Source organism: Melanotaenia boesemani, chromosome 22 (assembly GCF_017639745.1).
Source record: "Melanotaenia boesemani isolate fMelBoe1 chromosome 22, fMelBoe1.pri, whole genome shotgun sequence".
Lineage (NCBI taxonomy): Eukaryota > Metazoa > Chordata > Actinopteri > Atheriniformes > Melanotaeniidae > Melanotaenia > Melanotaenia boesemani.
The window spans coordinates 3,816,868-3,830,028 of NC_055703.1; the positions used below are offsets into that span (position 1 = coordinate 3,816,868).

The window sequence follows — 13,161 nt, forward strand, 5'->3', positions numbered from 1 at the left end:
AAATACTGGTGATACTGGTGATACTGGTGATCCATGCAGGTCTGGAAAGATGCTTCTACCTTCTCCTCCAGTAACCTGTTGATCACCTGAAGTTGCAGCTGGGGTGTCTAATAATATGTCAGAGGAGATCAGCGCCACCTTGTCCCCCCCCCCAGGTCCATCCCTGACTTGTCTTGTCTTCAAAAATGTCAGCCTGACCTGATTGGTTAATCATCCTTTGTTTATTCTTGGCTTCCCAGTTATCTTTAGTGGTCTGACAACAGCTTCTCCGTCAGTCTAAACAATGATATTTTATACTTGTCTTCATAGGTCACAATGATCTGATAAGCAGATGTGAGCCATGTTTCTCTGCCACAGAAGTATTTTAACTTATTTACTTTAATAAATTACCCAAAAATAAAGTCGAATTTTGCAAAGGGTATTTTTTTTCTTTATTAGCTAGGCTATAGGCTACCAGCTTGTCTTACATTATATAAGATTAAAAAGTTCATGGGACGGTCCATCTTCTCTCTCGTTTTGTTCCTGTTTAAGATTTAAGTTTTTTTATTTGATATATAAGAACTATTAGTGTGCTCCCGTTGTCCTCTGAGGTTTATTTTTTAAAGGAATTTTAGCCAGAAAAGACAAAGTGACCTTGATTTCTGAGTGCAGAGCTCTTGCAGAGATTCCAGATTTAAAAATGTCCAGCAGACCAGACTGTTTGCAGGTTTTTGTGAAAAGTCGACAAACTACAACAATCCCATCTACATAACCTAGAGACAAGAAAATCTCCCGATGTGTCAAACTGAATGAAACTCAACAACTTGGAGGAAACAAGCATTTGTTTAGAAGTAGCCTGTTAATAAAGCAGACAAGGAGAGCACATTCTCTCCTAAAAACAGGGCTTTAAAAAATCATTAGAGATGACGCTCTCTACGAAAGCTGTGATCGGCCGTTATTGGCTATTATTATTACATTTTTAATCATTATCTTGAGATAATGAGTTAATTTTCTTGTTATCTTGAAAAAACGAGGGCCGTTATTTCAAAATAATGAGAAAATTAACTCATTATCTCGTTTAAGGCTGCACGATTATGACCAAAAAAATAATTACGATTATTCTGATCAATATTGTAATTACGATTATTAATCACGATCATTAAGTGTTTGGAAAAACATGTATTTTTATTGCACCAATTATAAACAAACTATGTGGTAACAATTTTTAGTGAAAAATTAAACTTTAAATTAGAATAGATGATAAATAATGTAAAAAAAACAAACAAACAAACAAACAAACAAAAAAAAAAACATTAATTCTTGAGAAGTTAATGTAAATTATGGGGCTACCAAATATGCTAAATTAAGAGCCGTTCGGGAGCCAAAAGAGCCGGCTCTCTGAAAAGAGCCGAACATCCCATCACCAGTTGTAATGGATGCTACCATGGAGCAGGAGAGCTGGTTGAGAATGTGTGTGATCAGAGATGCATGCAGAGCTCACATTTTGAATGTAAATATTGTTGACAATCAGGTTCATTTAATTGTAGCCACCAAAATCTTGATCATGATCAAAATCCGATTAATTGTGCAGCACTAATCTTGATTTAATGGGATGATTAAGGTGGGCTCAAAAGGAAGTGTGTGACACCTGATTTCAACAGACCCTATGACAGCTGATGGGAAGGGCCAGATGTGTAATTATGTGAATGACTGACACCCGAACACTCACAGCCCTGCAGAGCTCCTTCAGAGACAGACTGCTGCATCCACAGCATGAAGGAGCGCTTGGAGGTCTGTGATTCTCCCAGCAGACCACAAACACATTCAATAAAATCCAGTATAATTAAATAAAAAAAACAAAAATAAAAAAAACAAAAACAAACAAAAACAAACAAACAAAAAAAAAACATGAGAACCCGGTAGCTCTCGGCTTCCGTACGCAAAGCCATGACACATTAGATAAAACAACAAGCTTTCCCTTTCATAGTCCGAGTGAGCATCAGTCTAATATAGACGACCTCTGCAGACCTCCGTCAGCCGCGTATCGGCTGTTGACGTTTGGAGGAACTCCGCGGGGGTATACCTGCTCCTCCGCTCTCATTTTCACTAAAATATCGCTGTTTATAATGACCACATTAATATTAGCTGTTTCACACAGAGAAACCTCCAAATAACCGGCACCAGAATCCGCAGAGGTCGGTTAAAAATCTCCGTCAGCGGTATTCTGGCAGCGCACCATCACCGCTGACAGGTATGTCTTCATCCGCCGCTCGAGACCTCACCGTAAAAAAGAAGCACGTCCGGTTCGCCAGCATGGAGGAAGACGACGACGGCAACGATGACCAGGAGGAAGACACCCTGTTTGACAAGAGGAAGGACACGAGGAGAGGGCCGAGGAGCGTGCTGAAGGCGGCGAAGAGGACGGCGGAGCTGAGATGCGACGACCGGGTGGAAGTGGTCGGCGGCGCGAGGGGCGGACACGGCGCATGTGGCCGCTGGACGATCACCCTCGCGCTGTGTGTCTCCTTCCTGGGCTTGGTACGAATTTGGGATTTAATTCTAATAAAAACCTGAGCGGCATGTTCTGGTTGTTTGGACCCACTGACCTGGACCAGGTTCTGGTGACTGGGCCAGATTATGTTGACTGGACCCACTGACCTGGACCAGGTTCTGGTGACTGGGCCAGATTATGTTGACTGGACCCACTGACCTGGACCAGGTTCTGGTGACTGGACCAGATTCTGTTGACTGGACCCACTGACCTGGACCAGGTTCTGGTGACTGGAACTGGGGTTTTCCTCGACCTAGACCAGTATGAGAGTGATCAGGATGTGGGGGATGCTGCAACATCCTGGTCAGACTGGATTTTCCTGGTTGTCTAGGATTACTGGACAGGAGGGAGGAGGTTAACTAGAGATGGACGGGTTGTTCCAGAGAGGAAGGTTGTTTATGACAGAATTCCCAGTTCCAGGACGAGTGGTGGGAATCTTGACCAGACAGATCAGTAGCGTGTTGGAGTTCCGCTTGATTTTTATAATGTTTTTAAAACGTACCTTCAAGTTCTCATTTTTTATCCTTTAAAAAAGTAGCTTGTTTTTTATTATTTGAAACCAAATGAATGAATTAAATTTACGTTAAAATGTTAGAATTAAAAGGAGTTATGCTATATTTAATTAATGTATTTCTTTATTAAAACGGGAAATAGGTTTGATTTTTTTTAGCTAGTTTTTATTTAAATAACTTAATTTTAATAAGGAATTATTTTAATTAGATTTTTAAAATTAATCTGTTATTTTTATTAATTTCTATTTATTAAAATGAGTTATCTTTGCTTTTTACATTTTTTTATTTTAGTTTATTAAAAAAAAACTAATAAAAAGTGCTTTGCCTGCGTGGGTTTGGCCTGTATTAGACGCAGATGAGCGATATTCCAGGGAAAACCTGCTGTCTGTCCTCGTCTTTCCAGGGAATGAGCATCTCCATTCTGGGCCCCACGTTCCAGGATCTGGCCATGAACGTGAATAGGAACATCAGCAACATTTCCTACATCTTCATCGGTCGCTCTGCAGGATACATCGGTGGATCCCTCATCGGAGGCATCCTTTTTGAGTGCATGAACCCCCACCTCCTGCTAGGTAGCCCCCCCACGCTGACATAGAGACGTTACAGACATCAGTTCTTCTTCTGCCTGGCACTCATTTAAACTCCTCTTCTTCCAGGTATCTCCATGATGATCACAGCATTCGGGATGTTTGCCATCCCGTTCTGTAAGCAGGCCGTGCTCCTCACAGGCTTCATGTCCAGCATCGGGATGTCGATGGGCGCTCTGGATACAGGTAAGTTTCATGGAAATGTAACCTACCTGGAAGCTCTGCAGTTTTATTATTAATCCAGCTTCTATTTTTCCATTTACAACCACAACTCCAAAAACCTTTGGACATCGTAAAACTTAAGTTAATTTCTGGAGTGTGGTTTCTGGAAGACTGGCTGAGTCCATGCAGTGGTTTCCAGTAGAGAATCATGCCTGCTTTTAATGCAGAAGATCAGTTGCATCCAGCCTTGTCCCATGCACACAGAGATTCCTCCTGATTCTCTGAATCTTCTTGGGCTGGTTGTTAAAAAAAATTAATCTGGATAAAAGCTATCCAGATTTGGGAATCCTATTTTTCAGGATGGCGGATCACGTAATCCGGCTGGTTGTTCAAAGCAAAATAGGAATGGATCACCCTGATCCAGAATCCCGTTTTTCAGGATCACCAAATCCAGATTTCCAGCATGTAAGTCAACTTGCGCTGCTGGCCATGTGAACAACAGGTAGAAGAGATGGTTTGCATGCCTTAACCTCTCGCAGGTGGAACCACCTGGAGCATGTAACGTAATACGTGCATGTTTTGTCCTGCATAACACTGCGACAGGCGGACCGTCGCTCGCTGTGACATGATGACGCACCTGAGCCCCGTGTGTCGCTGTTTTCTTTCTGGTCTGTTGCTGTTCCTCTTGGTATAAAACCAACATAACAGATCAATTACAGCTGCAGAGGTGCAAAACAAAGTTTCATTTCCACCGATCATGACTTTTTTAAATTGATTGCAGTACATTTCTTGTCAATAAAATGCAGAATCTATGAAAGTGTTCTGCTTTCATTCCAGAGTTTTACCGTACAGATTTCTGACCAACTAGTATCGTACTATCGTATAATCGGTTTCTGGCAGATGATCACTCTATGGCACAACGTTGTACCATAGAGTGAGTCTAAACAAAAGCTACATTAATCAACCACGCAGCGGCAGTTTTCCCTTAGTCTCACTTAATAAATTAATTTGATAGTAATTTATAAGTTTATAAGGACAAACACAGTATTTACTCGGCCCAAACATCATTACATTTGTTGTTGTAAACTAATAGGCCACCAATTTATTCCACTATTATATCCATACAGTCACACAAATTACCAGTAAACTTTGCCAGCTCTGCATCAGTCTTGAAATTATTTTGGTCTCTCAGACTTTTCCACCTTTCAAAAGATTCTTCAATATTGATCCTCGTTTTATTCCATTTGCTTGACAGGATGTCGCTTCTTTTACTAGCTTCCATACCTGCAGGCTGCTGCTCTTTTGCCGACATTAAATACCAAACGCTGTGTTGTTTGGCAACCGTGGGGGGTCGCATATGATTGGTTAAGAAACCAGGAAGCAGGAAAGAGCTACACAGTGCACCAAAGTTATTCCATCATATAACTCTTATTTTGAAAGGACAAAAGCTTGCCAAAGACATTGATGATGTAGAAGACAGATTGTTTATAGGGAAGCTTCCTTTTGTCCCTTGCAACAAATGAGAACATTTTAAATTATTTTTACAGAAAAAAATCCTAAGTATTCAGCCTTTAAATGGAGCCTGTACTTAGTTTAACCTCTTTCACTGTAACGGTTAAACAAGTCAGGTACAAAATGCAAATATTAGCAAAAGCGGTGAATAAAAAGTTTTATTGTTTGATCAGCTGTTAGGTTGTACCCATGTTCTTCCTGAAACCTGCCTCATAATCCTGCCCTCTGTTGGGATCAGGATAATCCTGTTTTTTTGGATCAAAGTTTTCCAGATTCTGCTGAAAAGTTTTGAACGACCCAAACTGAGGATTTTATCCGGATAACAACCAGGATTGGATTACATGATCCAAGACAATTTCGGAATCCGGATTTCTGTTTTGAACAACCCATTCTCAAGATTTAATCCTATCCGATAACCGAAATCCTATCGGATTACGTTTGAACAACCGGCCCCTGATGATATCCTACACTGTAGACACACTTTTATATCTAGTTTGTCTCAGACTGGTGAACCATCTCAGAGACTCTGCCTCTCTGAAATGCTCCTTTTATACCCAGTCATGTTACTGACCTGTTGCTAGTTAACCTGATTAGTTGTCAAATGCTCCTCCAGGTGTTTCTGGTTTGTACCAGGTTCTTTTCCAGCCTTCTGTTGCTCTTGTTCCAACTTTTTCCATCAGATTCACTATCAGCTCATGTTTTCTGCTGGGGATAAAAGATGGATTCTCACTGAATTCTGCTTTTATTTATATTTCCTGCCTTTTTTTTGGAACTAAGGTTGTAACTGAACACTTGTTTTATTTCTGTAAATAAAGTTATAAAAATTTAATTTAGCATGTTGGATATTCTGAGGATGATGATTATGATGAAGCTGAACAAAAAAAAAAATACGACCCTAAATGTGGTTAAAAATGATAAAATCTCTTTTTTTTCCTGGTGTCCAGGAACTTTTTTTTTCCAGTTCTACATGAGAAACGTGTCCTGACTGTATCCCAGCCTTCTGATTGGTCAGGTGTGAGATCAGCTGACAGCCCTTTCTGTTTACAGGTGGGAATGTGCTCATCCTGAACACATGGGGGGAGCAGGCGGGTCCTCACATGCAGGCTCTCCACTTCAGCTTCGCGGCCGGAGCGTTCGTGTCTCCGATCATCGCCAAGGTTCTGTTCGGCTCCGACAGGAACGGCAGCTCGGCGCCGGCCAACTCCACACCTGCTGACAACCACACCATCATCCACTACATCCACAGCAGGAGCGACACCCTGCGCTCCATGTGGGCCTACATCGTGATCGGCTTGTTCCTCTTCGTCGTCTCCTTCCTCTTCTTCATCCTGTGCTGTCGCAGCGGCGGGTCGCGGGACGAGTCTCCCGGCGCCGCTTCAGGGAAGCCTCTGATGGCCAAACATCACCTGGCTCTGGTCGTCCTGCTCTTCTTCTTCTTCTTCGCTTACGTAGGAGCGGAGGTCGCCTACGGCTCCTTTATCTTCACCTTTGCTAAGGACTTCATCCACATGCCTCAGGCCCAGGCGGCCGGGCTCAACTCGCTGTTCTGGGGATCGTTCGCCGCTGTTCGAGGGTTGGCCATCTTCTTCGCGGCCTGCATGTACCCGGGCACCATGATCCTGCTGTGCCTGGTGGGCTCCACCATTTCCTCTCTTCTCCTCTGCCTCTTCAGCCAGCAGAATGTGGCGCTGTGGGTCTGTACCGCGATCTACGGCGCCTCCATGGCCACCACCTTCCCCAGCGGCATCTCCTGGCTGGAGCAGTACACCACCATCACGAGCTACACGGCAGCAACCTTCGTGGTGGGCGCAGCGCTGGGTGAGATGGTGCTGCCAGCGCTCGTCGGCTCCCTGCTGGGAAAGTTCCCGAAGGAGCCTCTGCTCATGTACCTGTCACTCATCACGTCCGCCTTCACCGCCATCCTGTTCCCTGTCATGTACAAGCTAGCCACGGTGCCCGACGGGCCGAGCAGGATGCCGCGGGTCCGGGGTGGACCCAATGCCGATGACAGCGAGTTCCGCCAGGCGCTGCTGGACTCCGGCGCCGAGGAGGACGAGAACGAGGCTGATCAGTGGAATGACGCAGACTTTGAGGTCATTGAAATGGACGACACGACGAGTCTCCACAGCTCACCCAGCAAGGCGGCATCTCTGGGAGACAGCGACGGTCCACCAGCAGCAGAACCGAACTTCTCCGACACGCCTCTATGGGCAGAGTCGCCCAGACGGGGGAGAGTCCTGCTGGCTCTGGACCGAGAGAAGAGAGACTGATCCCTAGACCTCCACCTGAGGCCGTTTGACCGGATCAGAACCAACATGGCAGCATCTTCTACAGCGCTGGATGAAAAGAGGGTCAAATTCTGACCTGATCAGGGTGCAGAGTCCAATTCCCAGGATGAGCAGGGATTTAGTGCCTTGCATGAGGACATGTGGGCAGAGTGGAGGTATCCTCCTCACCTTCATCAACCTGCAGATGTTTTAAACTTCTTGTTGGTGTTTTTGTTCTTCTCCGATGCTTTCACAGAGTCTGTCTGAATGTTGAATCCTGATCATTGAGGAAGCCGTTTGCTTTTTCTGGTTTTATTAGATCAAATTGAACCTTCACCCACAGAAATGTCCATTAAAAACAAGCTAATCAGAAACAGGCGTCTCTCTTGATCTGAATTTTTTACATTTGTACAGACACAGATCCTGTCGGCTGCAGGAGGAACTGAAGATCTCCGTGTAGTTTGAGGACATGTACATAAAACCATATTCACAGGGAAATAATACACTCTGCATGGCATAAATTATCAGAACAGTATTGCAACAGTCCCAGATTAAAAACAAGTTTCCAGTTCCTACATGTTAAAGTTGGATGTGTCAGATCTGCTTCAGTCAACGTTAATACAATCACGGTCAGAAGAAACTAAAAATGGCCCCTTTTAACAGAACACAGAAACAGCTGATTGCATTCATGTGGGAGCTTTTTTTCTCTTTTTAATGCTGATACACAGTGAGTCAGAGGATGGATGTCACAAAGACATATTCCAAATCTGCAGTCAGTTTAAAACAAAGTTATGTAGTGGTCTGAATAGAGGCTGGACTGGTCAGGAACTCCTAACCAGTGACATCAGGTCCACCATGGACATGGCGACAAAGTCAAATAACACGAGGAACCTGTCAGGGTTCAATCCAAGCACCGTTAGATGGAGGGGGACGGGGGAGGGGCAGCAATTAGCACCAAACCAGCAGAGAGCTCCAGAACACCAAAGCCAATCAGAACTGCTCCAGCAGCTGTCGGAGGTAGGGAGCCTTGGACAGCTGCCTGTTGACCCGGGACAGCTTGTAGAGGACGGGACAGTCCAGGGACACGCAGGGAACATGGCGCTCCGAGCCGCCGCTGCAGTTCCTGCAGATCTGAACACAGACACAGGTGTCACACATGAGGCCGAGCTCTGATTGGTCCAGAAATCTGCTGTGATGTCACATCCTGCTCCTCCAGCAACATGAACATCGTTTCATCAGGTTTTACCTTTGTGCCACTAATCAGCTATTCAAACCCTCTGGTACAGAATGAAAAGATGGATGAGTGTTTACTAATGAATCTGTGACATGACAGCTACTCTGGAGACCAATCGCAGTCCAACAACATGCATGTTAGGTTAACTCATCACTGAATCCTCCTGAGGAGTGAGTGATGGACTGGTGACCTGTCCAGAGTGTACCTGCCTCCTGCCTGGCATTTTCCCTGCAACTCTGAGCAGAACAAGCTGTATAGAAAGTGGATGGATGGATATACTGAAACACTGACAGACAAAAGCACAGAAAACAGTCCATCTTCTCAGAAATCCCTACAGCGACGACAGATCCAGCTTGTTCAGCTCGGTGATGGACATGAAGTTCTCAGCATCTGCACCTCCCTGGGAGAGTTTAGAAAACCAGAATTTCTGTCTGATTTCCAACTGGATGAAGCCACATATCTTTCCATATGCGTGCTCTGCTGGCAGGAGTGTGATCAACTGTGTGTGCACGTGTGTGTGCACATCGGGGTGGAAGTTTAATCCAGAAATCATGTAGACAAAATGAGGAGCTGTGGTGTAAATCAGATACATACTAGACTGTTTAGTTCTTACTACAAGGACAGATTGTTCTAGAGGAGAGGTCAGTGTTTGGGCCAGAGGGTGCATCTGTAGTTGGGAAGCGAAGCCGTTCATGTCTCAGCTTCACGTCCTTGTTAAACCTGGTACACATAACGATTTTTGGGCTGTTTTTGTCCTGATTTTGCCTCTTCCTGACCACAAATGGCAAACGCCCAATTATCCTGACTCTTATAAAATTTTTCTGTCCAATCATCATTTGGTCTTTGGTTACGAGCTGATTTATCCCAATTGTCGGCTACGACCCGTTTCGGAGCGGATTATCGGGACAAATCGTAGCCGACAATCGGGAATATTGAACGTGTTCAATATTTCAGAGCCGATTTCTGAGGAACGCCGACGACTTGTGCATTGTGACTGCGTGGATGGTGACGTGGTAGGGAATGTAGCCAATCAGAGAGCGAGCTGGCTGGGGAACAAGGAAGTAAAAGCAGTCCGTGTTCACGCCGTCTCCAGTCTGCTATTTTTTCCAGTTCTGGCTTTTTCTGTTTACAATAGTCCCAAGACCACCATCATTCCCTCTATATACATCCTCTTCCATGCTGTGTTGTGTTTTCCAGTTGTTGCTATGCTTCTTCTTCTACGTTTTTGGCCGGTTGTTGCTATGCTTCTTCTTCTACGTTTTTGGCCGGTTGTTGCTATGCTTCTTCTTCTACGTTTTTGGCCGGTCTGGCTCGGAGGACTAGATTGTAGATGAGTTGCGGGATATCATCGTCATGTGTGTGTTGTTCTGTGATTAGATTATCGATGTACACCACACGTGCGAGGTCTTGAACAGATAAAAAATCTAATAAGATTAAAAGAATCGTTATGTGTGGACCAGGCCGTAGAGTATAGAGCAGCTCGTATTTACATATTTTATGGTAATCCTCCATCTCATGTTAGAATCATATTACTGTGTGAACACCGAACAGAAGCTTGATTTTAAAAGCTTAAATCACAATATTTGTCAGAAAAATCCCAATAATTTTTTTTGTAAGTTGTTCAGGTTTGTTATAGAGCAAACAGCAGCTGTTAGACGACGATGTGGTGGAACGGGAGATTCTCATCATGGATGCAGCCGACAAACCTGCAGCAACTGTGTGATGCTGTCATGTCACTATGGAGAAAACCTCTCAGGAAGGTTTCCACCACCTGCTTCCATCTATCACAACAAGGATTAAAAAGGTCCGACCCGGTACTAGAAGGCGGACCTGATAAGGTGGACGATGTGTGTGTGTCTGTGTTGTTCAGGTACTGATGTGATCCCCAGGATGTTTTTGAAGTGTGCTGAGTTAAAGATCAGGCAGTAAGAAGAGGTTTGTTCATTACTGACAAAAAAAACTCCTACATTCTCAAGAACAGTAAAGGGAAGAAGACCCCAGAAAGAATCCTCAGCTGGGGAAAAGATGAACCATAACAACAGCTGACAAACACATGAAGAAGATGGGTTTCTGAAATGACTTCATATTTATACGTGTACAGGTTGTAGTAGTCTTACAGCCACCTAGTCCTCCTCCTCATCCTCACCTTCAGCAGGTGGTCCTGCTGACTCTCCCACTGTCGCATTTCCTGGTAGAGAGTAACGGCGACCCGCTGGGGTTCGGTACGGCAGCGGGAACACACCCCTAGCTGGGTCAGCTCGTCACACACGGGGCAATGAAGGGTGGTGAAGTACTGGGAGATGGTTCCCTTCCTCCCACCTTCCTCTCCGCCCAGAACCGAAGAGCAGGAGGCTTTCTGGACCTGTAGAGGGATGAAGGACAGTCAGACTGATGGAGATGAGCTGCCAGCAGGTGGCAGCAGATCACAACAGAGCAGCCTGAAGAAGCTGCAGGGTGTTGTCTCTCCGTGGAAAGAGACACCCAACATCAACCTGCTGGGTTTCTGAGATTAAACCCAGATGGTGAAGAACTGATTCTCCAAAAGCAGCTTGGAGCTGATGTCTGAGGTCTTTTCGTGTAGATTACAGTTCTACTTTAACTCCTACTAACTCCTAAGTGCTGCTCAGCAGGGCTTCAGGACCACAGAAGTCCGATAACAATCAGAATATCTGCTCTGTCTTCCTCACCCGGGGCAGCTCCTGGTACCAGCTGAACACGTCCACGCCAATCAGCTGGAACATGCGAGCCAGGGGCGGCAGGATCTGCTTGGTGATGTAGTAGGTGGTGTTGAGACGCAGGCCGGGGTCCTGCAGGACCTCCATGGGCCGGCGGACCAGCTGGATCAGGGGCACACCAGGCATGCCGTACACGATCACGTAGGGCACCCGCTCGCCCACGCGTGGCTCCAGCCGCCGGTCATACACCATCATCCGCCTGAGAAGATGTAAACACAGCAGCATGACGGCTGCAGCTGCATGTCACAGGAAGTGAACGAAACATGGAAAACAGTCACTCTGCTGTGATAAAAAAAAAAACAAAATATCCCTCTCACACATCTAGAAGATCTTTATTTTTCCTCCTAGACTGAATAGCTTGGTTGCCTAGCAACAGGGTCTGTGTATCAGGCTGGTGCAGCCACACAATGAGCATTAGTACATGGACCCACACACACCTAGTGAGCTCCAGAGCAGGGACACAGGCTCCGGGTCGGTACGAGCCGCTACCCCGGTACTCCTTGGCAAAGGTCAGGTCCTGCATGCTGGCCCGGCCGTCCAACACCTTCACACACTGACGCTGGACGAACTGCTTCACCTGGCTGATGTCCCGGGTCTCAAACAGAAGCTTAATGGACCGCTCCAGAACCTGAAGAGGACAGGATGGGACGGATGAGACGAGAGCAAAGTTGGGACAGGATGAAACGAGAGCAAAGTTGGGACAGGATGGGATGGATGAGATACGGCCTGTTACCTTGGCAACAGCGGGGCATCCATCACGGCGCACTGTTTCTATTCCTTTGGCATCAAACACCGGCTCCTTCTGGTCGAGGCTCTCATACATGTAGCCGACATAACGCTTCTTAGTCTGTAGCACGCAGGGCAGGTAGACCTGGTGAAGCGCGCACACACACACACACACACACAGATCATTAGCTACCTCCTATCAGATGGAAATCCAGACCATGGTAAAGGAGAGGCTTTATCAGATTGAGGTCTCAGCCGGGTACATTCTCACCAAGTCAGCAGTTTTTATGTTTTTCTTCCATTAAACATCAAAACAGCACATTTCTAATTTAAAGGAAAAAAAATTTGAGGCCAATATGAGACTCGACTCCTAAAATAAAACCAAACATTGAGTCTGGGAAGGAGTTAAAGTCTGGACGGAGCTTTTCATCATCCCAGAGATTCCTGCAGACATACCTACTGCAGGTGGACCAGTCAGCAAACTGGAGCATTACTGGTGTGTGAGGTAATAACAACAATAATAATTAACTAGATTGTTTTTAAAAGATTTTTTTTCTGAATTAATTCTTTTTCAAATGAAAAAAACAAAAAACATTTTGTTATATTTTTCTAAATTAAATAATTTTACATAAAAAATCTTTAGAATTAGATCATTTTTCAATAAAGATATTTTCTGTTTTTCTGAATGAATGAATGTCTTTATGCTTTGCTTCATTTTAATAAATCATAACTGCTGATAAAAGTATTTTTTTCTGAATGAATCTGATCATTTTCTGTTAAAATATATTTACTTAAAAGTTTAATGAGAAGCTCTCCACTGCGTTCTGTCCTGCAGGAAGGAAAGAGAATAAAAACCTACATCAGACCCCACCACAGACCTAGTCCACCACAGGCCT

The 13,161-nt window shown here is 44.9% G+C and overlaps 2 protein-coding genes across 4 annotated transcripts in view; one reads left to right on the forward strand and one right to left on the reverse strand.

Moving 5' to 3' along the window:
* The first annotated feature begins 1,988 nt into the window (after positions 1 to 1,988).
* Positions 1,989 to 7,944, forward strand: mfsd4b (major facilitator superfamily domain containing 4B). Its single transcript, XM_041975848.1, has 4 exons — positions 1,989 to 2,517; positions 3,446 to 3,614; positions 3,699 to 3,815; positions 6,351 to 7,944. Exons 1-4 carry the CDS (start codon positions 2,233 to 2,235, stop codon positions 7,571 to 7,573), a joined length of 1,794 nt encoding a protein of 597 aa, XP_041831782.1. The 5' UTR covers positions 1,989 to 2,232; the 3' UTR covers positions 7,574 to 7,944.
* Positions 7,945 to 8,009: 65 nt separating this feature from the next.
* Positions 8,010 to 13,161, reverse strand: part of rev3l (REV3 like, DNA directed polymerase zeta catalytic subunit) — a 60,577-nt gene continuing 55,425 nt past the window's right edge. For all 3 annotated transcript variants that reach the window (XM_041975821.1, XM_041975820.1, XM_041975819.1), the window contains exons 28-32: positions 12,273 to 12,410; positions 11,977 to 12,167; positions 11,492 to 11,738; positions 10,951 to 11,166; positions 8,010 to 8,701 (exon numbers count right to left, since the gene is read on the reverse strand). In XM_041975821.1, coding sequence (XP_041831755.1) covers positions 8,561 to 8,701; positions 10,951 to 11,166; positions 11,492 to 11,738; positions 11,977 to 12,167; positions 12,273 to 12,410 — 933 coding nt within the window. In that variant the 3' untranslated portion in view covers positions 8,010 to 8,560. The remainder of the gene's footprint in view (positions 8,702 to 10,950; positions 11,167 to 11,491; positions 11,739 to 11,976; positions 12,168 to 12,272; positions 12,411 to 13,161) is intronic.

What these genes read in the sequence shown, in the direction of transcription:
- mfsd4b (XM_041975848.1), top strand. Translation starts at nt 2,233, where the DNA reads ATGTCTTCATCCGCCGCTCGAGACCTCACCGTAAAAAAGAAGCACGTC. An exon ending in GAACCCCCACCTCCTGCTAG is followed by an intron (nt 3,615 to 3,698) that starts GTAGCCCCCCCA and finishes CTCTTCTTCCAG; the next exon opens with GTATCTCCATGATGATCACA. An exon ending in GATGGGCGCTCTGGATACAG is followed by an intron (nt 3,816 to 6,350) that starts GTAAGTTTCATG and finishes TTCTGTTTACAG; the next exon opens with GTGGGAATGTGCTCATCCTG.